The sequence below is a fragment of the Schistocerca americana genome, chromosome 4 (genome assembly GCF_021461395.2).
Source record: "Schistocerca americana isolate TAMUIC-IGC-003095 chromosome 4, iqSchAmer2.1, whole genome shotgun sequence".
In the NCBI taxonomy this organism is placed as follows: domain Eukaryota; kingdom Metazoa; phylum Arthropoda; class Insecta; order Orthoptera; family Acrididae; genus Schistocerca; species Schistocerca americana.
The window spans coordinates 458,538,861-458,564,675 of NC_060122.1; the positions used below are offsets into that span (position 1 = coordinate 458,538,861).

Below are 25,815 nucleotides of genomic sequence, written 5' to 3' on the forward strand. Positions count from 1 at the left end.
GCTGCGTTGATTCGGCTACATACACCCCGCCAGACCTCAAAAAGTGTGTAAACAGCGTTCAAACTTCCAGCTCCAGCGCCGCTCCCTCTTCCACTCTCGAGGCACCGTTTGTACGAGGAGAAGAATCCCGTCGAGACCGGGAACACCGACCGCATTTCTAGCTCATCTAGGAGCCAGACGGAGGAAGTGGAAAAAAAGAGAATGAAAGGAAGTAGAACAGACGAATGAGGCGTAGTTCTGTCTGAGTCTCTGAGGCAGACGGTGAAAACCCGCGTAAACGCTGCGGCAGAGAACGGCGTGTACGGAGCTCGACAGCTTGGTCGGGATAGCGACTTTAATTCCGAGTGCGTTCTGGCAGCGCCCCGCTGGGGAGCCGTTCCCGCTTGGCGGAACGACTGCTCCAACCCCCCCCCCCCCTCCCGCTCCCTTCCCCACCCACCACCCCTAACCCATGCCAACTGCTCTTCCACGGCGCACTCTTCTGCGCAGCTATAAATTGGCCGCGTTGGCCACACTGTCGCAGTCGGAATGCATTACACGACCACCATCTTTCCGCAAGGCCACAGGTGCGACCTCACGACTCAGGCTATGTGTTTGTTGTGTAAAGGCTTTGGTAGTAACCTTCTTCGGCCTCTGTCTTAGATTAATTAATTAAAAAACTTTTGCAGATACACACAAATAACAAAGAATAGAAAATTTGGAAATTTTTGGTAAGGTTCTATGGGACCAAACTGTTGAAGTTATCGGTCCCTAGGCTTACGCACTAATTAATGTAACTTAAACTAACTTACACTAAGCACAATGCAAACACCTATGCTCGAGGGAGGAATCGAACTTCCGACGGTGAGAGCCGCGCTAACGGCGACAAGATGCCCGAGACCGCGCGGCTAACAAAGAAAAGAATATTAAACTATGCACACGTACTGCAACACGAATATTAAACTACGCACACGTACTGCAACAAAAACAAAAGATGAACAATAAACACAGAGCGATAATTGGCAACGCTACGTACAGTAAACAAACGAAACCAAATCAAAGTTCAAAATGGTTCAAATGGCTCTGAGCACTATGGGACTTAACATCTGAGGTCATCTGTCCCCTAGAACTTAGAACTACTTAAACCTAGCTAACCTAAGGACATCACAAACATCCATGCCCGAGGCAGGATTCGAACCTGCGACCGTAGCGGTCGCGCGGTTCCAGACTGAAGGGCCGAGAACCACTCGGCCACTCCGGCCGGCCAAATCAAAGTGATCAATCGAAATGAGGTGTTAAGTCGAAATGTGTTCTTAAAATGCCGAAAATCAGCCATCCTGGGTACGCAAAACATCTAAGTACAACTCAAGGACCTAAGATATGCGACTAACCGTAAGCAGGAACAAATACAAATTTGTGCTACAAAAAGTTGTTTACTCAACTAACGACAAAACAATAACAAAAAACTTTAAGGTAGTTGCAAACGTTTAAGTATTATATGATACCAATGTGATATACGGAAACAAACGTCCGCGGCTCGTGGTCTTGCGGTTGCGTTCTCGCTTCCTGCGCACGGGGTCCCGGGTTCGATTCCCGGCGGGGTCAGGGATTTTCTCTGCCTCGAGATGACTGCGTGTTGTGTGTCTTTCATCCTCATTCACTCGCAAGTCGCCGTAGTGGCGTTAAAGAACTTGTGGGGCGGCGGCCGAACCGCCCCGCGAGGGGAGTCCCGGCCACCAATGCCATACGCTTATTATCATTATTACGGAAACAAACTGTATTACAGGCCACTGAAGATGCTTTACAAATAAGAAACGCTTATGACACAGTAAAAGCAGCTTCTAATTTAGTTACGTTAGACCAAAGGTAGTCAACCTTTTACACCTACCATCTACTTTTTTTAACTCAGTTTGTAGTAAAATTTTCTAAGCGCTCGCTGGAATCACAGTAGTGGTGATTAATAAAATCATGGAGTAATTTTACTTTATAAAATTTGCTGAGTACAGTTACAGCAAGTTAAAGAATTTGATAACAATTCCTTACCAAATATTTTATATCAAGATTTTATGAAAATCCAATGAGAATGTTCTTGAAACCCCCACCACACACTGTGAAAACTACAAAGCCCACTAGTGAGCGCCAGGAACCAGGTTGACTACCACTGCATTAGACGAACCAAGTCTCAAGAATTAATTAGTAGTAGCGCCAACTGTGCATATATGGATGGCTACTGAAAATAATGGAGTGAAACACGGTTGATAGATTTGTGTTACTGACCGACTCCTCCGAAAGAGAGCTGCTCACATCAATCGAGGTAGAAATTATTTGCGTCAAAGGGCGTCGGTTCGATCCTACTTGTAGGATTGGGCAACAATATTGTGACCGTGGATTGATTTCAAAGCTGGAATACGAGTGGGGATGGCACCACAAGATCTACTATTTGTGCTGGTCATATAAAATAATTTTTGACGACTGGAATTCGAAGTCTGTTCTCAAATCAATTATGCTACAATGATAAAAACGCACATAAATTTATTTCAGAATGGTCTAAGCCTGAAGCTGAAAAACTAGACGCTTGGGTTCAACACTGCTTTATTTCATAACTTACAGTCCACCACATGTCTTCCGCGGATCTCCATATAAATTGAAAACCGCAGCAATACTGAATTACGTGGTCACTGCCTAATAACTGTTCAGCGATTAATACATTTCACCTATTTGCTGTAAAGTAAGCCGTAATTGATTTTCTTATAAGGAGGCGATTATGCAGCACTTCCCAAGTGACAAATGGTTTAATACCAGTGAGACCTAAATCCTTTAGAGAATTGAACTCCCATATATAAAACAGCTCCAATCGTCTGATTAGGCTCCTTTACAAATACGCTGATATGTTACATATTTGACGTTAAGAATGTAGGCGAGGAAGAGGTTTAAAATTACGCTTAAAATTTGTTGGAAGCCTAGAGCAGATTGTGAGAGCATTTTAAATTTTTAACTGTGATCAGTAATTACGCATAATATTAAAAATAATGTTTTGTTGCCCCTGGAAGATTTTACATAGGGTACCATTAAGTGGTACCCGGTTCTAGGATAGTTGCTTAGTAATCCTAAAATGCTTCAAAAATTATTAACATTTTATTCTTTTGTGAAATTAAACCTTTCTTATTGTGTTAAAGATGTTTTTGTCGTTCTTAGTTCTTGCCACCTCATCAAGATAGTGTAGGCAACCCGTATTACGGCTGAAACTTTGGCACCTCTTCCATTATAAAGTCTAAGTAGTGCAGTAGGCATACGGTTTAAAGCACTGAAACCAAGTCTGCCATAACTAATTGTACGTCTAGTTTTCACTTCGGTAAAAAAAAAAAAAAATACGTGTGCCATTTTTAAAAGAACGTAACTTTGTGTTGAAGGAGATATTTGTTTACATTTAGGAAGTGTGCCTTTCCTGCCCATTACCGAGCGAGGTGGTGCAGTGGCTACCAATCTGGACTCGCATTCGGGAGGACGACGGTTCAATCCCGCGTCCGGCCATCCTGATTTAGGTTTTCCGTGATTTCCCTAAAATCGCTCCAGGCAAATGCCGGGATGGTTCCTCTGAAAGGGCACGGCCGACTTCCTTCCCCGTCCTTCCCTGATCCGATGAGGCCGATGACCTCGCTGTGTGGTCTCCTCCCCCAAACAACCCCCACTCCTCCCCATTGTGTGGGCCCCTGATGTAAGTACTACCCTGACCAAATGCATTTTTCACATTTTCTTTCATTTCGGAAATGTATGTAGTGGAAAAGTTAGTTGGGACATCCCGTACATGCAAAAGCAGCTATACGCCGTACAGAAACCACGAATTTGTATCGTATAAACAATGACGTACCTGCGTGTTTCAATCTTACTTTAGTAGCTTGTACTTTTACGTGCAATAATTTCAAAACATGTAAATACTTGTTTTTCGTACGCAAACAGTATTATCCCATTCCACAAAAGCACAAGAAATGCAAAATCCCGAATGGACAAGCTTTCGATACAGAAACACTCGTATATCAACTGTTTCACTAATCCGTACATCTTGTTCTATACTAATTTCAAAACAGGTCAGTTACGTTTAAACTTTGTGATTCCTCGCTGTCTTTCATAAGACTAAAAGGAATTAGCGGTGTACAAATCAGCGCCGTGCAGTGCAGAGTAACGCTCTGACGGCGTACCTACGAGTGTTTATGCAGGAGAGACTTGGCGTGGTGGCACACCAATGCGCAGCTGGAAGGTGATGAGGTGTCTGGCAGCGACTGGGCAGGTGTGCGCTCCCTAGAGACGTCCTGATTGCGTACAGTCGCAGCCCACACCAGCCGCCCCCGCCGCTGCCGCCGCCGCCGCCGCCGCTGCCTTCCCCATTAGCGGGACTGCAGCCGCAGTAATCTTATCAGGCGCAGCCTGGGCCTACGGCGAGAGCGAGAGGCGACACTCTGGCTAAATGTGCGGTCCAAGAGGGTCTCATCTCGACGCCGGCCCATTTCACGCGACTCCCAGCAAATGACGTGGACGTTGTCCAGTGTTAAGGCTGCAGACCTGGACACTGTGTACCCAATCCCATCATCGACATCATCTCCTTTGTCAATGGTGTCATCATAATAACCGTAATTATCAACGTCATCATCATCAAAATCATCCTCACCTGCATCATCAACATCATCATATCAATCTTCTTATAAGAGCCCGTCATCACCACCATCATTGCTGTCATCGTCATCATCATCATCATCATCATCATCATCAAAATCATCCGCAACTCCATCATCAACATCATCATAACAACCTTCTTATCAGAGCCATCATAACCACCATCATTGCTGTCATCATCATCATCATCATCATCATCAAAATCATCCTCACCTCCATCGTCAACATCATCATAACACTCTTCTTATCACAGCCATCATCACCACCATCATTGCTGTCATCGTCATCATCAAAATCATCCTCACCTCCATCACCAACATCATCATAACAATCTTCTTATCAGAGCCATCATCACCACCATCATTACTGTCATCGTCATCATCATCATCATCATCAAAATCATCCTCACCTCCATCATCAACATCATCATAACAATCTTCTTATCAGAGCCATCATCACCACCATCATTGCCGTCATCGTCATCATCATCATCAAAATCATCCTCACCTCCATCATCAACATCATAACAATCTTCTTATAAGAGCCATCATCACCACCATCATTGCTGTCATCGTCATCATCATCATCATCATCATCAAAATCATCCTCACCTCCATCATCAACATCATCATAACAATCTTCTTATCAGAGCCATCATCACCACCATCATTGCTGTCATCGTCATCATCATCATCATCATCAAAATCATCCTCACCTGCATCATCATCATCATCATCATCATAACAATCTTCTTATAAGAGCCATCATCACCACCATCATTGCTGTCATCGTCATCATCATCATCATCATCATCATCAAAATCATCCTCACCTCCATCGTCATCATCATAACAATCTTCTTACCAGAGCCATCATCACCACCATCATTGCTGCCATCGTCATCATCATCATCAAAATCATCCTCACCTCCATCATCAACATCATCATAACAATCTTCTTATCAGAGCCATCATCACCACCATCATTGCTGTCATCGTCATCATCATCATCATCATCAAAATCATCCTCACCTCCATCATAACAATCTTCTTATCAGAGCCATCACCACCACCATCATTGCTGTCATCATCATCATCATCATCATCATCAAAATCATCCTCACCTGCATCATCAACATCATCATAACAATCTTCTTATAAGAGCCATCATCATTGCTGTCATCGTCATCATCATCATCAAAATCATCCTCACCTCCATCATCATCATAACAATCTTCTTATAAGAGCCATCATCACCACCATCATTGCTGTCATCGTCATCATCATCATCATCAAAATCATCCTCACCTCCATCATCAACATGATCATAATCTTCTTATAAGAGCCATCATCACCACCATCATTACTGTCATCGTCATCATCATCATCAAAATCATCCTCACCTCCATCATCATCATCATCATAACAATTTTCTTATCAGAGCCATCATCACCACCATCATTGCTGTCATCGTCATCATCATCATCATCATCATCATCATCATCAAAATCATCCTCACCTGCATCATCAACATCATCATAACAATCTTCTTATCAGAGCCATCATCACCACCATCATTGCTGTCATCGTCATCATCATCAAAATCATCCTCACCTGCATCATCAACATCATCATAACAATCTTTTTATCAGAGCCATCATCACCACCATCATTGCTGTCATCATCATCATCATCATCATCATCACCATCAAAATCATCCTCACCTGCAACATCATCATAACAATCTTCTTATCAGAGCCATCATCACCAGCATAATTGCTGTCGTCGTCGTCATCATCATCATTGTCACCATCATCATCACCATCACCATCATCACTACCTTCATCAATATCATCATCATCATAGTCATAATATCATATCGCCGTCGTTGTCGCTGTTCTTGTCGTCATCCTCCTCTCCCTCTGCCTCCTCCTCCTCACCACCATCCATCTATCGACTCATCACTGGTGTAGAGCACCTCTGGTTCTGCGACTACACGAACTGTTCAGTGCATCGATGATGCCTTCCTAAGGCTTGGGTTGATATTGAAGCAGTTTAAGGTCGATATACACTTGACAGAACGGAACAGGACGAAATGGAAAATATTCCGCAGTGTATTTCAAAGAGCAGTATTCAGATAGGTCATCAACGGAACGAAACATGACGACAAAGTCAAGGTTTTCCGGGAAGAAAGTTTTGCCCATGGTGTTGGTGGGGAGAATAGTGTTGTCGTCTGCTAACAAAATGGTTCATATGGCTTTGAGCACTATAGTACTTAACATCTGAAGTCATCAGTCCCCTAGAACTTAGAACTACTCAAACCTGACTAACCTAAGGACATCACACACATCCATGTCCGAGGCAGGATTCGAACCTGCGACCGTAGCAGTCGCGCAGCTCCGGACTGAAGCGCCTAGAAACGCTAGGTCACGGCGTCCGGCCGTCTGCTAACAGCAGAGGCCTATTTTTGTTGTGCTCACGTTCAACATCAGTATCATCATAACGATCGTCATATCAACATCATCATCATCATCATCATCACCACCACCTTCATCATTTACACTTGACAGGACTGGATTTTTTGAATCTTCTTAGTGTTTGCTTTCGTGACAAACTGCAAGTACTCCATGACGCCTCGCATGTTTTTTTGCCTTGAATGTTCTTCCACAAGAGAGAACAGACACCTGAAAGCAACAATATGACGTAGGTTTTACAATAACTGTACAGAGAAAAAGTCTACACTGTTTATAAATAAGAACATAAACTGATGTAACAATTTTCACTGAACAATCTTTTTTGTATCAGCGAAAAGTTCAGGTCTGCTAAAGGAGAAAAGTACAGTTGTTTTTGGTATTACGTGGTACTTCGAAAAAGAAGGCGCAATGGACAGGATAAATAGGCTGCATATATTACCTTACAAAGATAGTTTGGTGTGTTTGTGTGCGCAGTAGATACTTTCGCTAGCACTTGAATGAGGATGTTGTGAAATATTTGGCCGATACTTTTCCTGTTGTTCCATTTATCAGCAGTTTACAATACAAACTTTGCCAAGAACAGGCGTTGTGGAATTTGGTTTGGTCATTCAGTAATTATTGTCATAGCTAGTTGCTTAATTCTAATACTATATTCCGGCTATTTGTATCACGGGAGGCGTGTCATAACCACGTCAGATTTAACTATCTGTGAAAGATGAACGTCACCACGAGAAACTTGAGTAAATTTTGAAGCCGTTGTAATATTGTAGCATTTAGTTTCTGGATTAACGTTAATATGTAAAACCTTATCTGCTAAGTCTCTTCTACAGCTGCTGTAAGTGTGCAACAGGTATTGTGTAGCATCCTGTATTTATGACATCATTTCGTCGTTTTAACCTCCCGCGGGTACGCTTTTCGATCACGATTACAATAAAGTTGAGGTCCCATAATTTTCAGCAGAACTCGAAGGGTATAGCTGTGTTACGAAAAGTTCTTTGGCGCATAAAGAGCACTATTGTAACACAGTCAATGGACTTTTTTATTTAGTTTTCCAAGCCTTGTATCGTCTCAGCTTATTGATAACAGTCCCTATGGATGCCATGAGAAGGAAGTAATACTACGAGGAGAAATGGTTATCTGTACATCACCCGACAATGAATATCTTTCCTTGGTAGCTTCTTAAAACGTGGGAGAGATCGTACACACGACTGTCGTAGACGCCCATTCAACGTGACTTCTTTTAAGTGGCAGTAAACAAGCTTCTAGCGTGGGAAGTCGTGGCTAGCCGTTGCGTTGCCTCTAGAACAGCGGCCGATCCCCGCTGCGTCTGTTACGATGGGGCAAGTTTACGGCCGTCCGTTTGTTTGCCATCTACGTTGCAGTAAATTACTTTTTATATCTTTCTCGAAAACGTTACTAACTACATCTCACGTCAAAATGCAGTAAGCTGTTTTGACAAGGCAGCTTAAGATTGTATTAACAATCAGTTCTTAAGGAACAGTCAGACAGAATTAATCCAATGACGGAGCTGTAAAGTAAGGAGACGACTATATTTGTGGAATACCAACAAGATACCGAAATTCAACATAGGTTAAAAAAAAAAAATTCAGATGGACAGTACGCTGCAGGAAGATGTGCCTGTAGTTAAGCAGCTTTAACGTTGTCGCTACTTTTTTTCTATACACTGTTACGCTTTCATTGAAATAATGTTGTGATTGACGTTCGAGCGGTAGGACCTGGACGTCAGTACTTCCTCGAACCCCTGCCAGTTTTGCAGGTACGCACAAAGCTGGCCACACTGTGACAACACTGCTTCCTTCCTAGTCGTTGAATGTGTGAGGTCTAGGAAGCTTGCTTTCTCGAATCGCTAGATAAACAATTCAAGCAAATTGTCTTAATGAGTTTTATTACAAAATGAACAATGACGATACCTAGCATTGACAATAACGCAGAAGTGTTGCAAGGAAAGGGAGACATGCAATTAAGAAATCTCTTCAGTATATGCAATTCTATGGTCAGGTGAACACGAATTCTTTACACAAGAATGGAAAAACTGGTAGAAGCCGACCTCGGGGAAGATCAGTTTGGATTCCGTAGAAATGTTGGAACACGTGAGGCAATACTGACCCTACGACTTATCTTACAAGGGAACCTCCCCATCGCACCCCCCTAAGATTTAGTTATAAGTTGGCACAGTGAATAGGCCTTGAAAAACTGAACACAGATCAATCGAGAAATTAGGAAGAAGTTGTGTGGAACTATGAAAAAAATAAGAAAAATATACAAACTGAGTAGTCCATCCGCAAAATAAGCAACATCAAGGAAATTATAAGCTAAAGAGCGCCGTGGTCTCGTGCTTAGCGTGAGCAGCTGCGGAGCGAAAGGTCCTTGGTTCAAGTCTTCCCTCGAACGAAAAGTTTAACTTTTTATTTTCAGACAATTATCGAAGTTCAGGCACTCACACATAATCATCTTCGCTCTCCAAAATTCCAGGACATGTTCAGATTTGCTTGGGCATATGCAGGATTTGACGGTCTACACACGGAAAAATTTGAAAACGTTAAAAGCATATGTTTTGACAGAGTACAGGGAAAACTGTGCGACTGGGAAACTGTTGCATTCATTTGTTGCAGTTTATGTGACAAACTCTTATGTTTTCATCACTTTTTTGGGAGTGATTATCACATCCACAAGAAAACCTAAATCGGGCAAGGTAGAAAAATCTTTTTACCCACTCGCTAAGTGTACAAGTTAGGTGGGTCGACAACATATTCCTGTCATGTGACGCACATGCCGTCACCAGTGTCGTATAGAATATATCAGACGTGTTTTCCTGTGGAGGAATCGGTTGACCTATGACCTTGCGATTAAATGTTTTCGGTTCCCATTGGAGAGGCACGTACTTTCGTCTACTAATCGCACGGTTTTGCGGTGCGGTCGCAAAACACAGACACTAAACTTATTACAGTGAACAGAGACGCCAATGAACGAACGGACAGATCATAACTTTGCGAAAATAAGGAAAGTAAAACTTTTACTCGAGGGAAGACTTGAACCAAGGACCTCTCGTTTCCAACTGCTCAGGCTAACCACGAGACCACGGCGCTCATGAGGTCGTATTATCCTTGATGTTGCTTATCTTGCGCATGGACTACCCAGTTTGTATATTTTGCTTATTTTTTCATAGTTCCACACAACTTCTTTCTGTTTTCTCGATTGATCTGTGTTCAGTTTTTCATGGCCTATCTACTGTGCCAACTTATAACTAAATCTGAGTGGGGTGCGATGGGAGGTTCCCTTGTTAGAAAATATATTAATGAAAGGCAAACCTACGTTTCTAGCATTTGTAGACTTAGAGAAAGCTTTTGACAATGTTGACTGGAATACTCTCTTTCAAATTCTGAAGGTGGCAGGGGTAAAATACAGGGAGCGAAAGGCTATTTACAATTTGTACAGAAACCAGATGGCAGTTATAAGAGTCGAGGGGTATGAAAGGGAAGCAGTGGTTGGGAAGGGAGTGAGACAGGGTTGTAGCCTCTCCCCGATGTTATTCAATCTGTATATTGAGCATGCAATAAAGGAAACAAAAGAAAAGTTCGGAGTCGGTATTAAAATCCATGGAGAAGAAATAAAAACTTTGAGGTTCGCCGATGACATTGAAATTCTGTCAGAGACAACAAAAGACCTGGAATAGCAGCTGATCGGAATGGACAGTGTCATGAAAGGAGGATATAAGATGAACATCAACAAAAGCAAAACGAGGACAATGGAATGTAGTCGAATTAAATCGGGTGATGCTGCGGGAATTAGATTAGGAAACGAGACGCTTAAAGTAGTAAATGAGTTTTGCTATTTGAGGAGCAAAATAACTGATGATGGTCGAAGTAAGAGGATATAAAATGTAGATTGGCAATGGCAAGGAAGGCGTTTCTCAAGAAGAGAAATTTGTTAACATGGAGTGTAGATTTAAGTGTCAGGAAGTCGTTTCGGAAAGTATTTGTATGGAGTGTAGCCTTGTATGGAAGTGAAAAGTGTAAGATAGATAGTTTTGACAAAAAGAGAATAGAAGCTTTCGAAATGTGGTGCTACAGAAGAATGCTGACGATTAGATGGGTAGATCACATAACAAATGAGGAGGTACTGAATAGAATTGGAGAGAAGAGAAATTTGTGGCACAACTTGACTAGAAGAAGGGATCGATTGGTAGGACATGTGTTGAGGCATCAAGGGATCACCAATTTAGTATTGGAGGGCAGCGCGTAGGGTAAAAATCGTAGAGGCAGACCAAGAGAAGAATACACTAAACAGATTCAGAAGGATGTAGGTACTGGGAGATGAAGAAGCTTGCACAGGATAGAGTAGCATGGAGGGCCGCATGAAACCAGTCTCCGGACTGAAGACCACAACAACAACAAGTCACTGGTCTTGAAGTGCGTAATTTTTTATGCTGCTGTAGAAGTGGGCCGTGGCCAGTGTGGAGTGGCGCTTAAGTTCTTGGTTCAAATAGCTCTGAGCACTATAGGACTTAACTTCTGAGGTCATCAGTCCCCTAGAACTTAGAACTACTTAAACCTAACGACATCACACACATCCATGCCCGAGGCAGGATTCGAACCTGCGACCGTAGTGGTCGCGCGGTTCCAGACTAAAACGCCTAGAACCGGCCGGCGCCATTAACATAACATACACGTTAATGAGTTGATTATGCCAGCAATCTAAATTTAATTCGACCAACGTCCATATGAAGTACTGAAAATCCCATTCTTGTGGTCCTGAAGCCTGCAGCTGGAATAGTGCCCCTGGTTAGCCATTTAGTAATTCACTGAAGAGCCAAAGAAACTGGTACACGTACCTAAAATCATGTAGGGTCCCCACGAGGGCACAAAAGTGCCGCAACACTACGTGGCATGGACTCGATTAATATCTTGAGTACTGCTGGAGGGAGTTGACACCATGAATCCTGCAGGGCTGTCCATAAATCCTTAAGAGTACGACGGGGTGGAGGTCTGTTCTGAACAGCATGTTGCAAGTCATTCCAGATATGCTCATAATGTTCATTTCGAGGAGTTTGGTGGCCAGCGGAAGTGTTTAAACTCAGAAGAGGATTCCTGGAGTCACTCTCTACAATTCTGGACGTGTGGGGTGTCGCATTGTCCTGCTGTAATTGCCCAAGTCCGTCGGAAAGCACAATGGACATTAATGTATGCAGGTGATCAGACAGGATGCTGACGTACTGTCACCTGTCGTACCTAGACGTATGAGTGGTCCCATATCACTCCAACTGCACACTCCCCATACCATTACAGAGCCTCCACCAGCTTGAAGATTCCCCTGCTGACATATAGGTTCCATGGATTCCTTAAGTTCATATCCGTACACATCTATCCGCTCGATGCAATTTGAAACGAGGCTCGTCCGACCAGGCAACATGTTTCCAGTCATCAACAGTCCATGTCGGTGTTGAAGGGCCCAGGCGAGGCGTAAAGCTTAGTGTCGTGCAGTCATGAAGGGTGCACGAGTGGCCCTTCGGCTCCAAAAGCCCATACCGATGATGTTTCGTTGAATGGTTCGCACAATGACACTTGTTGATGGCCCAGCATTGAAATCTGCAGCAATTTTCGGAAGGATTGCACGTGTGTCACGTTGAACAATTCTCTTCAGTCGTCGTTGGTCCCTTTCTTGCAGGATCTTTTTCCGACCTCAGTGAAGACAGAGAGTGATGTTTTACCGGATTCCTGGTACTCACGATACACTCGTAAATGGTCGTAAGGGAAAATCCCCACTTCATCGCTACCTCAGAGATGCTGTGTCCCATCGCTCGTGTGTCTGCTATGACACTACGTTCATAGTCACTTAAATCTTGATGACCTTCCACTGTAGCAGCGGTAACTGATCTAACAACTGCGTCAGACACTTGTTGTCTTGTATAAGCGTTGCCGACCGCAACGCCGTATTCTGCCTGTTTACATATCTCTGTATTTGAAAACACGTGCCTATCCAGTGCCTTTGGCGCTTGACCGTATAAATACGGCGTTCGGCCAAAGAAGGTCGCTGAGAGCTGAAGTGGGCTTGGAGCGGCTCCTTGTTCGACTACCACGACTAATCACTAGCACGATTCTGTATATGTTCCCGTGACAGTTTCTCCACTACGTCAGTAATTAAAAATCGTGCACTTTATTTGGATCTCCACCAATACTGTCCTAAGTGAACTATTGTGTTAATAAATGAATCTTTGGGTTACCCTTTCCCTTCTTCAGGATCTATGGGTAAGTGGGAAAATAAATGAAGGTTGAATTTAAACGCCCGTCGACATCGAGGTTGTTAAAGACAGTATAGGCTGGTATTTGACAAAGATCGTAACGGACATTAACTGATGCCTTGGTTATTGAACATCGCAGGTTTCACCTCAAATGATTCCTGGAAAATCACAGAAAAAACAATTATTCTTGGCCGAAGGAATATTTGAACCTCCACATATCCTATATACAAGGTTTAAAAGAAAGTATTGTATATTTTGAGAATTGGTGGTATGGACCGAAACAAGGCAAAAATACTCAGCAGATACGGTCGCTAAAATGCATGCCTTGAGAGCTATGACTAGTTGTTCATCTTCACCACTGTGAAACACATCTCTCCTACTGCAACGAACTAGGGACAGAATTTAGGAAAAAACTGAAGACACATTCTTTTGCCATTGTCCACGGATAGAGCATGCAGAAAACATCACTGTTTATTGTTTCTGTAAAATGAATTCACAATTCTACCCGCCATGGTAGCCGAGAGCGCAAATGCGCTGCTTCCTGGACTCTGGTAGGTGCGCCGGCCCGGATCGAATCCACCCGGCGGATTAACGACGGGGGCCGCTATGCCGGCCAGCCTGGATGTGGATTTTAGGCAGTTTTCCATATCTCGCTAGGTGAATACCGGGCTGGTCCCCACGACATATGAAACACGTTCGCACTATTGCATGGCTTGTACTAGACACAGACAGACGGGATACACTAATTCTGTCCCTGGGAAGTTCGGGATGGCGGCAGTAATGGCATCCGGCCACCCTGTGCAACTAACACTGCCAAATCAATAGTAACAAGGCCGAGCCCACTTTGCCGTGGGACTAAGGCCTCAAGCGAATGATGATGATGATGATGAAATTGAATTCACAATTCTGCGTAAGCGCCGTGCAGGTATTAGTTCTAATCGAACCATTTTGTGTTTTGATGAGTTTGTGAGATACTTTTACATAGTAGTTTCATCTTTGTACTTATCAGCGTAATGGACGCCTGTTATGCCTTACTGTGAATAGATACCATATTGGGCACCACCTTCATGGATGCTTCACAAGTGCAGGTCGTATGTAATAGCAAACAGATTGCATTAGAAGATCTATCGTTTCATAGTAACAGAAAAATGTGTTCTCATTTCTCTAGTGCAACCTGGAGGTCGATCGCAATAGAAAATAACTTGCAGTAGCGGAGATGAACAAGAGCTCACAGTTCCTAGGATATACATTTTGGAGCCAATGTTTACCAGATATTTTTTGTCTCGTTTTGTTCCATACTATCAGTTCCCAAGACGTGGAACACTTTTTTTAACAAGCTCGCTCGGTAGGAACGATACATCGTATCTCTATCATTTCCATGCCGATTTTGTGCGCTGTAGTTAGGCGTGTGCTACGTGCGTCACTGCAGGACGACAAAAACTAGGCAAATTAGTGCAACTTCGTTTCATACGCGAAATACAGAACACGCGGCCGCAGCATAGTGGATTTGAGAGTATATTTAATGACGGGAACGCTATTCAGGTCACAAAGCGTCCGTAATTCGAGTATAAATAGAACAAATATATGAAAAATTAAGTAAATGGCTCTGCAATCCACGGGTTACAAATCAAGTTATAGCGAACTTCCTCACAGGCCAGTAATGGCTACAAATTTTTATTTATTGATTATATAACCTATGAAAATTAAGGCCGTCTGGCCCTCGCTTACATAACCAGACGTTCTATACATTTGACACTAGATGTATCGCTACAAGCATGTTGCACTACATTTACTAATAAAAATTACAAGTATAGTTAAAAATCGCACAGTTCATATTTTTCCATGAATGCAATAATAAATAGAAATTACGGAAATGTAGGTTTTACTTACGAGCGTTAGCAGCAGTGGGAATGAGAGAAAGGGGTAGATGATGATGATGATGATGATGGTTGGTGTGTGGGGGCGCTCAACAGCGCGGTTATCAGCGCCCGCACAAATTCCCAAACTTTGCTCAGTCCAGTTTCGGCACTTTCATGAATGATGATGAAATGATGAGGACAACACACCCAGTCATCTCGAGGCAGGTGAAAATCCCTGACCCCGCTGGGAATCGAACCCGGGACCCTGTGGAAAGGGATGGAGAGGCGAGGAAAAGAAGAATGTGATAGCATACACTTAATGAATACAAGGGAAGAGAAATTGGCTTGACTTATAGAGAAAGGGGGATAGAAAGAAGCGTAAATTACAGAAGGTAGGATCATTGGTTTTACTATTTGACAAAGGGAGAGTTGGCCACATATGTCAGTTTTTTGGGAAAACGATGCGAGTGTTGCCGGCCGCGGTGGCCGTGCGAATCTAGGCACTTCAGTCCGGAACCGCGTGACTGCTACGGTCGCAGGTTCGAATCGTGCCTCGGGCATGGGTGTGTGTGATGTCCTTAGGTTAGTTAGGTTTAAGTAGTTCTACGTTCTAGGGGACTGATGACCTCAGATGTTGAGTCCCATAGTGCTCAGAGCGATTTGAACCATTTGATGCGAGTGTGGCAGAAGGAAGTGCCTCGACTTTTTCTTAAAAGCAGTTGGGTGTCGAGCAGTGCCAGGAGCGCAGGGCACCTAGTTCCAGAGGTGGACAGCAGCGATACCAAAGGAGTTTACCAACTGCATAGCATCTCCGTGTAAATATCCGAATAAAGCCGTAGCTCGCTTGCCGAAGAATGATCGTCACCGGCAGGAAGCGCTGCACTATTGTTAGAAATAACTTGTAGGTTCATTTACTGAAACAACCAGCAGTTGCACCGAGTGGAGTCGAGCAGTCGGCAAACTCCGCGACGCAAGCCGTTATCTCGACCGCGAGGCAAATCCCCGGGATTAAAGCCGTCTTATCGCGGGCCCGTCTTATCGCAGTCAGAAAGAGCTGTTTGTCGCCGCGGAATCTGTCCTCGTGAGTCACCAAACGATGTTTTCTTCATTTGTTATTTACCTTCCTTACGCTCATGACGTCAGCATCGCGGAAGAGTGTTTTTCCTCAGCCCTCCGGTCGATGGCTGCACATGTGGCTGAAATAACGTGAGAAGAGTTGAAGGCTAGCTTCTTACTTTCCCGTACAGTGTGTACTGGCCATCACAGTTTAGAATGTTTAAGTGGAAGAGAACTTCAGGTGAAGTTACGCTGAGATGACAAAAGTCATGCGATAGCGATAAGCACGTATACAGATGGCGATAGTATCGCGTACACAAAGTACAAAAGGACAGTGCAATGGCGGTCGTGTCATTTATACTCAGGCGATTCAAGTGAAAAGGTTCCGAACTTGATTACGGGCGCGCCGGCCGCGGTGGTCTCGCGGTTCTAAGCGCGCAGTCCGGAACCGTGCGACTGCTACGGTCGTAGGTTCGAATCCTGCCTCGGGTATGGATGTGTGTGATGTCCTTAGGTTAGTTAGGTTTAAGTAGTTCTAAGTTCTAGGGGACTGATGACCACAGCAGTTGAGTCCCATAGTGCTCAGAGCCATTTGAACCATTTGATTACGGGCGCACGGCGCACGGCGCACGGCGCACGGCGCACGGTGCACGGCGAGAATTAAAAGACTTTGATCGCGGAATGGTACCGAATGATCCTTGGATCCAGGCACATCGGACATTTCATTTCAGGCATCGTTAGGGAATTCATTATTACGAGATCCACAGTGTAAAGAGCGTGCCGAGAATACGAAACTTTAGGAGCTGCATCTTACCACGGGCAACGCAGTGACCGACGACCTTCACTTATCGACCGAGAGCAGCGGCCACTGCGTAGAGTTGTCAGTGCTAACAGACAAACAACACTGCGCGAAATAACCGCAGAAATGAACGTGAGACGCACGACGAATGTATCCGTTAGGACAGTGCTGCGGCATTTCGAGTTAATGGGTTATGTCAGCATATGGGCGACGCGAGTGTCTTTGCTAGCAGCACGACGTCGCTTGCAGCGCCTCTCGTGGGCACATGGGCATATCAGCTGAGCGTTGGACGACTGGAAAACCTTGGGCTGGTCAGATGAGCCCCGATTTCCGTTAGTAAGATCTCATCACAGGGTTCTAGTGTGGTGCAGACCCCACGACGCCATTGACCCAAGTCGTCAACAGAGCATTGTGAAAGCTGATTGTGATCCCATAATGGCCTACACTTTGGACTGGGTGCTCTAGTGCAACTGAACCGATTATTGATTGGATTCGGCTGCTTGGAGACCATCTGCATCGATTCACGGCTAGAACTTTTTGGATGACAATGCGCCTTCTCACTGGGCCTAAATTATTCGCGATTGGTTTGAAGAACTTTGAGCCAGTAATTTGGCCACCCACGAAGTCCGGTATGAATCCCGTCGAACGTTTATGTAATATAATCGAGAGGTCGTTTCATGTACAAAATCCTGCACTGGCAACACTTCTGCAGTTATGGACGGCTATAGAGCCAACGTGGCTCATTATTTCTGCAGGGACTTTTAAGGATTTGTTGAGTCCGTATCACGTCAAGTTGCTGCACTACGCCGGCCAAAAGGAGCATGGACACGATATTAGGAGGTATCCCATGAATTTTTTCGCCTCAGTGAAATATCGTATGATTTAAGGTGTTACAATGACACATGCACGAAGAATTGTGAAAAATGTGAAAAACTTTGTCCTAAACAGAATGATTCCTTGATTGACTTTGTAACGAAAGACATGCATCTTTTCTCAGGTACGTGATAATCAAAACAGAGTTGCCTGATTAGTGGCTTGGGGTTTTTTGAAAATGTAAATTACAGAGTAAAGAGGTCTTTCGAAATCGGTAGATGAACCCTTGTACGGGTATCATTCCAGTGCGTGTCTACAAGGTACTTCACAGTTACTATGACACAGTTATAATGGCTGAAGGCGGGACTTTGCATACAAATTTTACATTAGATCCCGTGTCCAATACGGACTGTTTAATACCTCACAATATTTTACAATTGTCCGAAACTCTTAAGGGCTGTTTTGTGAACAGATTAGAAAGACTTAATTGTTTGTTTTAAAATATGGGATTCCCCAACAGCGAATAATAAGAAGGCTACATCCATGGTAGCAGGTTGCAGATGAAGAAAACAGTGCTTTATTTTGTACTCCTGTCGGCAGTTGAGTTTGCTGGGTCAAGTGACGTTACTAAAAGACAGCGCTGCCAACAATACCGTCTGACAATGTATATTGCCTGACAAAGAAATGGGAAGCGCCCAGTAAAACTAGTCGAATGTAACTTCGTACACATACATACCATCGGCATGTATGTAAATGATCAGAGCTCCAGTTCTCTGCGACTGGTAGCACGGGCATGAGAGTGCATTAGTTTTAGTATTGTGCGTGTTTGGTGTTGTTACCAGTCCTGGTATGGTACATCAGGGATCTGAACAGCGTTAGATGTTGAGTGATCACTGTGAAGGAGACGGGGATGGTATGAAGTGGTGTGATACAGAATTGTCACCACCTGACAGACTTTGAAAGGGGCATCATTGTTTGCATCCATATAGTCAAGTGGTAGAAACGTACAGTTTCAGAATTGCGGGACATTCACATGTGACAGTAGCCCAATGTGGGACTGCATGGGTACCTGAGGGCATACATACTCGTCTTCAAGGATCCAGTCGAAAACATCTGAGCTCCAAAAGAGATGATCGGCGTCCTATGCACGAAGCACAACTCCTTCACAACTGCGACTGCCATCCGGAGGCGAGTAATTGATTCCCTGCAACGTTCTGTATCATCCAACGTCATTAGTAGGAAGCTAGCAACCACACTGGGAAATTATAGTCCCATTCGTAGGCTGCTGTTGACACCAAAACACAAATGGCTCCGTTTGGAGTAGTGCCCTGACCAGGAAACACAGCCGGCCGGAGTGGCCGAGCGGTTCTGGGCTCTTCAGTCTGGTACCGCGCGACCGCTACGGTCGCAGGTTCGAATCCTGCCTCGGGCATGGATGTGTGTGATGTCCATAGGTTAGTTAGGTTTAAGTAGTTCTAAGTCTAGGGGACTGATGACCTCAGAAGTTACGTTCCATAGTGCTCAGAGCCATTTGAACCATTGTGAACCAGGAAACACAGATTGCTGATGAATGGCGTCGTATTGTGTTCAGCCTAGAGTCGCGGTTCTGCAATACTTTGGATTACCATCGTCGGCGATAGTACGGCAGCGACTTGGGGTGGGGTCAATTCTACCAAAATATCGGAGAGGCACAGCGGAGCTTCTCCTATCGTCGTGGTATGCCTTCAGGTCACGGTTGACAGTGATTGAGGGAACTCTGACGGCACAGGCATTAAGTCCGCCTCACAAGGAAAATGATACGCTGCAAGTTTACTAGCAGACTTGCGTGTCGTCTCCCTTGCTTCCCTTGCCGGTTCTGTCGTCTTCTAGCCGGGTGATAGCTCCAGTGCTATTTTCCTAGAGAGGTCTAGTAAGGTCCCCGAAATGCTATCTCCGCTGGCCAATCGGGAGTCCTATTTGGCGTCAGACGTCGTAGCCTACAGGGCGGGAACTCTAGACCAAATAGAACGTCACTCGCCCGCCGGCCGATCTGCGAACTTTCTGAACGATTCTAAATAGTGTAAAGGGACTACTCGGTAAAAAAAAAGAAGAAAAAGAAAAAAGAGAAAAGAAATTGATTCCTGCACATCTTACAGCTTCATTCACCAGCTTGATGGTAAACTGCCTATCATTTAGTTAGTGGTTATCGTTAGTTTGCAGTGAAAAACAGATGTCGCTATGAATTTTCATTTTTTGCATGTTAGGTCACATGTTGCTGTGTATGAAATGTAGCTAACATACTGAATTATTTTTTAAACATGGAAGGATATTGCTATCTGTCACCAATCTCGAGAAAATGGATTTTATGTAAAGTGCTTTCCGAACACGCGCACCAGTGAAAAAGTCAGAATGAAATATTCAAAAAAGTTCTCGTATCTCGTAAAGGGTTTCAGACATCGAAGCAAGACTGACGTATTACCATGGCAAGCAAGATCATCAGATCTGACCTCGATAGAACATGTTTGGGACCAGCTCAGACAACAACTCTGTCACACCCAAAGTATCGAGGATGCCAAAGGTCGTTACAACAGCTGTAGGCAAGATAGTCTCAGGAGAGGCTACAAAGGCTTTATATCACCCTTCCCAACCGAATCGCTGCAGGCATGCAGACCAGAACAACTGCAGCTGACAAATGGGATCGTACTGCCAAATTCTTGGTAAATTTTACCCACTATTGTAATCTCTGAAATAACATCACATACCCTCTCAACCCGTGAAGTTACATTAAGTTTCCTCCACCCTCCACCCCCCTGCCCCCCCCCCTTTTGAGTGCTTCATTTTTTCGTCAGGCAGTGCAGATAGCCAGCAAAAGGAAAAAAGAAACCGATTTTTTTACTTTATTTTATTTTCGTGTAGTCTGGTCGGCATCAGTTTCTATGCTATTGCCGTTACTGCTCTGGCTCTCGGGCTATATAGAAAGTAGCATTACCAGCTAACGGCATCTCCGACACACTGAAATGTTACAAGCAGTCTGAATTGTCTCATTCCACTTATACGCTAAATTCATCCGCCCCTTCTCACGAGTGGCGATAGGCAAGACACTTTAGTTTCATCAAACTAAAAATCGCATTACGTTATTTAATGATGGAGAAAGTGTCATGGTTTTCGATCGAGGCTTGTAGTTCCACTCTAAGAATGCGTAAAAACCGCTCAGTTTGTACTGAGCTCTGAGAGCGGCAGGGGAGACCACACAGCATTCAAAGGCTTTGTTCCAGCTTACGCTTGTCAAGGAGTCACCTGGCAGAGCACACGCCAACACCCCTGTCATTCAGTCTAAGATACGGTTCGTGGTATTCGACGCGGTTCGACTCTGTAGAAGGCTGAGGGTAGTAGTTCCAAGATCTGGCTGTCATATAACAATTAAAGGCTAGCAATCACAAATCTTGGAATTTCTGTGCCTACGCGTTGGCAGGAGAATCCTCGCGGTGTATCCGTCAGGTTGGTTAGGTCTCTGGAAATTAAAAAAATGACGTCAGGCGGGAATCTCTAGAGCAACCAACTAGGAATATGTGCTCTGATTGGCCCACGTCTGGAAACACTTTGTGGTGGGAATTTATTAAACGTGGCGGTTTTCACGCTATTAGCGGTAAACAGTACCATTTTTCCTGATTGGCGGTTGCGGCCTGAACGGCGCAAACAGTAGAGTCTGGAGCAGGGACACGTGAAAATAGACATTCTTGATTTGGATGTGGAAAGTCACAGTTCAGTGGTTGCAGACGTCGAGAACTCTTGTGTTCAGTTGGTGAATTGGACTTCACGGTCTCCGATTACTGACCTTGTGGGTAACATCGGATGTTCACTGAGGCTTTTTGCGGATGATGCTGTAGTAAATCGAGAGATTGTAACAATGGAAAATTGTACTGGAATGCAGGAGGATCTGCAACGAATTGACGCATGGTGCAGGGAATGGCAATTCAATCTCAGTGCAGACAAGTGTAATGTGCTGCGAATACAGAGAAAGAAAGATCCTTTATCATTTAGCTACAATATAGCAGGTCAGCAGCTGGAAACAGTTAATTCCATAATAAATTATCTGGAAGTAGGCATTAGAAGTGATTTAAAATGCAATGATCATATGAAGTTGATCGTCGGTAAAGCAGATGCCAGACTGAGATTCATTGGAAGAATCCTAAGGAAATGCAATCCGAAAACAAAGGAAGTAGGTTACATTACAATTGTCGGCCCACTGCTTGAATATTGCTCACCAGTGTGGTATCCGTACCAGATAGGGTTGATAGAAGAGATAGAGAAGATCCAACGGAGAGCAGCGCGCTTCGTTACAGGATCGTATAGTAATCGCGAAAGCGTTACGGAGATGACAGATAAACTCCAGTGGAAGACTCTGCAGGAGAGACGCTCAGTAGCTCCGTACGGGCTTTTGGTGAAGTTTCGAGAACATACCGAGGAGTCAAGCAGTATATTGTTCTCTCCTACGTATATCTCGCGAAGAGACCATGAGGATAAAATCAGAGAGATTAGAGCCCACACAAAGGCATACCGACAATCTTTCTTTCGACGAACAATACGAGACTGGAATCGAAGGGAGAACCGATGGAGGTACTCAAAGTACCCTCCGCCACACACTGTCAGGTGGCGTGCAGAGTATGGTTGTAGATGTACATGTAGGGTGAGCTTGTGGTTCTTCACATGCGACCAAGCACGGCCTAGTTACCACCATAGCAGATTGGTGAGAAAATGCGTCAACACCGACGTTAGAGGTGGGCGTTGTTGACAGAGGGCATGTACCGTTGCCACAGTACCGTTAACCCCGGTTCCAGCGATAGTATCGTTTTTATTTTTTATTCAATCAACCACTGAAGTAACTAAAACAGTTTATGGGTTCCCTTCGTATTAGTGATTCAATCTGTAGCTAGGATACGGTGTTGCTCCCCTCACTTGCTTCAAACCTTTATTGCAATCTCTTTTTCTAATAGTCATGTCACTGAGTCTTAAGCTTTGTCATTGCATTGAATATAATAAAACATCAGATTATTTTTATTCGTATTTTATTTGCAGCAACTTGCAGTTTTCTTCAAGTCGTTATTGTTACACTACTGGCCATTAAAATTGCTATACCACGAAGATGACGTGCTACAGACGCGAAATTTAACCGACTGGAAGAAGATGCTGTGATATGCAAATGATAAGCTTTTCAGAACGTTCACACGAGGTTGGCGCCGGTGCGACACCTACAACGTGCTGACATCAGGACAGTTTCCAACCGATTTCTCATACACAAACAGTAGTTGACCGGCGTTGCCTGGTGAAACGTTGTTGTGATGCCTCGTGTAAGGAGGAGAAATGCGTACCATCACGATTCTGACTTTGATAAAGATCGGATTGTTCCCTATCGCGATTGCGGTTTATCGTATCGCGACATTGCTGCTCGCGTTGGTCGAGAGCCATTGACTCTTAGCAGAATATGGAATCGGTGGATTCAGTAGGGTAATACGGAACGCCGAGCTGGATCCCAACGGCTTCGTATCACTAACAGTCGAGATGACAGGCATCTTATCCGCATGACTGTAACGGAACGTGCAGCCACGTCTCGATCCCCGAGTCAACAAATGGGGACGTTTGCAAGACAAAAACCATCTGCACGAACAGTTCGACGACGTTTGCTGCAGCTCGGAGAAGATGGCTGCGGTTACCCTTGACGCTGCAGCACAGACAGGAGCGCCTGCGATGGTTTACTCAACGACGAACCTGGGTGCACGAATGGCAAAACGTCATTTTTTCGAATGAATCCAGGTTCTGTTTACGGCATCATGATGGTCGCACGCGTGTTTGGCGACATCGTGGTGAACGCACATTGGAAGTGTGTATTCGACATCGCCATACTGGCGTATCACCCGGTGTGATGGTATGGGGTGCCATTGGTTACACGTCTCGGTCACCTCTTGTTCGCATTGACGGCACTTTGAACAGTGGACGTTACATTTCAGATGTGTTACGACCCGTCGCTCTACCCTTAATTCGATCCCTGTGAAACCCTACATTTCAGCAGGATAATCACGACCGCATGTTGGAGGTCCTGTACGGGCCTTTCTGGATACAGAAAATGTTCGACTGCTGCTCTGACCAGCACTTTCTCCAGATCTCTCACCAATTGAAAACGTCTGGTCAATGGTGGCCGAGCAACTGGCTCGTCACAATAAGCCAGTCACTACTCTTGATGAACTGTGGTATCGTGTTGAAGCTGCATGGGCAGTTGTGCCTGTACACGCCATGCCCAGGCGTATCAAGGCCGTTATTACGGCCAGAGGTGGTTGTTCCGGGTACTGACTGCTCAGGATCTACGCACCCAAATTGCTTGAAAATTTAATCACATGTCAGTTCTAGTATAATATATTTTCCCAATGAATACCCGTTTATCATCTGCATTTCTTCTTGGAGTAGCAGTTTTAATGGCCAGTAGTGTAATATTTGTCGGTTGAGTATAAATAGTCATTCAGTAGAATTTTATAGCAATGCCCATTCTTAGGATTGCATGTTACGGGCATTTATGAGAAAGGGATTCCTTTGAGAAATTAAAATTTAACATCGGGTCTTACGGTGTGTGTGTGACGGAGTATGGGCAGTTCCATCATTTCGGTACGATTTCACACCCGGGTTATTGCAACGTTATGCGACACGGTGAGAGAGTCACGAAGTAATTTTTTGGAGGCGTATCGTTAATACCCGGCGGCGTCGTCGGCGGTGTAACGGAGACGCCCCTGCCGTATTTCTGCAGAGTGCAGTGCGGCACAGGTAAGCGATTTCCGATACGTGCAGAGGCGCGCTCGCTGTGCAGGTAGCCGCCGACTCCCACGCAGGCTGCGGCCGGCGCGGAGACTGGTCCGCCCCGGCGGTCGTTACTCTCCATTACATGGCCAACTGGGCCGCCGGACCGCTGCCCCAGCCGCGGTACCGAAGGCGGCCGGACCGCGGCGAATCCGTGCACCTCACTCGAAAACATTCAAGTGTTCCAGCCTGCCGATCCGGCCGTAATCAGTACACCCACTTTTTGTTAGTTTGGATCGCAACTCTTGCAGAACAGCCGGTACTGGCTGCAGAGCAGCGTGCGGGGGAAGCTTTCGCACGGTTTCTCCAATACCGCGGCGTAAGCAGAGTCGAGGTTGCTCACTCAAAAGGAACAATCATTATTCTTCATAGGTTTTCAATGACATTGGCTACATTTGGGCATCGAAATGAAGTTATGGTAACAGGTGAAAATCTGTGCCGGACCGGGACTAGAACCCGCGTAACAAGAGCTGTTGACTTAACCGCCTCGGCCATCCGAGCACGCTTCCCATCCGACGCAAATTCCTAGCCTGTTACACACAACTACCTGTGTACCCCTGACTCTCCACTCTGGATTCCTGCAAGAGATCGGATTTGGTGTACACCATACAGGTGACATTTGTTAATATTATTTATACAAAAAATGAAAGGAACAATCCCTTGAGAGAAGCCCTTGAGAGAAGTGAGACGAGCGCACTTCGAAGTTTCCTGATGTTGTTCGAAATCCGTCTTGCGGAACTGACCACCTGCGCTAACAGCATACACTGCAGCGCCAAAGAAATTGGTATAGGCATGCTTATTCAAATACAGAGATAGCTAAACAGGCAGAATACAACGCTGCGGTCGGCAACGCTTGTATGAGACAACAAGTGTCTGGCGCAGCTGTTCGATCGGTTACTGCTGCTACAATGGCAGGTTAGCAAGATTTAATTGAGTTTGAACGTGGTGTTACAGTCGGCGCACGAGCAATGGGACACAGTATCTCCGAGGTAGCGATAAAGTGGGGATTTTTCCGTTACGACCATTTCACGAGTGTATCATGAATATGAGGAATCCGGTGAAACATCAAATCGCTGCGGTCGGAAAAA

The 25,815-nt window shown here is 44.7% G+C and overlaps 1 protein-coding gene across 1 annotated transcript; it reads right to left on the reverse strand.

Moving 5' to 3' along the window:
- Nucleotides 1-4,361: 4,361 nt before the first annotated feature.
- On the reverse strand, nucleotides 4,362-24,809 carry LOC124613542 (skeletal aspartic acid-rich protein 1-like). Its single transcript, XM_047142254.1, has 3 exons — nucleotides 24,626-24,809; nucleotides 6,310-6,369; nucleotides 4,362-4,642 (listed from the first exon to the last, which is right to left on the reverse strand). The coding sequence occupies exons 1-3, from the start codon at nucleotides 24,807-24,809 to the stop codon at nucleotides 4,362-4,364; spliced, it is 525 nt and encodes a 174-aa protein (XP_046998210.1).
- Nucleotides 24,810-25,815: the final 1,006 nt, after the last annotated feature.

Excerpts from the sequence above, each read along its gene's own strand:
- LOC124613542 (XM_047142254.1), bottom strand. The coding sequence starts at position 24,809 with ATGGAGAGTAACGACCGCCGGGGCGGACCAGTCTCCGCGCCGGCCGCA. Across the intron at positions 6,370-24,625 it reads ACCGCCGACGACGCCGCCGG|GTGAGGATGATTTTGATGGT; the intron begins GTATTAACGATA and ends ATGATGTTGCAG. Across the intron at positions 4,643-6,309 it reads TGATGACAGCAATGATGGTG|GTGAGGATGATTTTGATGAT; the intron begins GTGATGATGGCT and ends TTGATGATGCAG.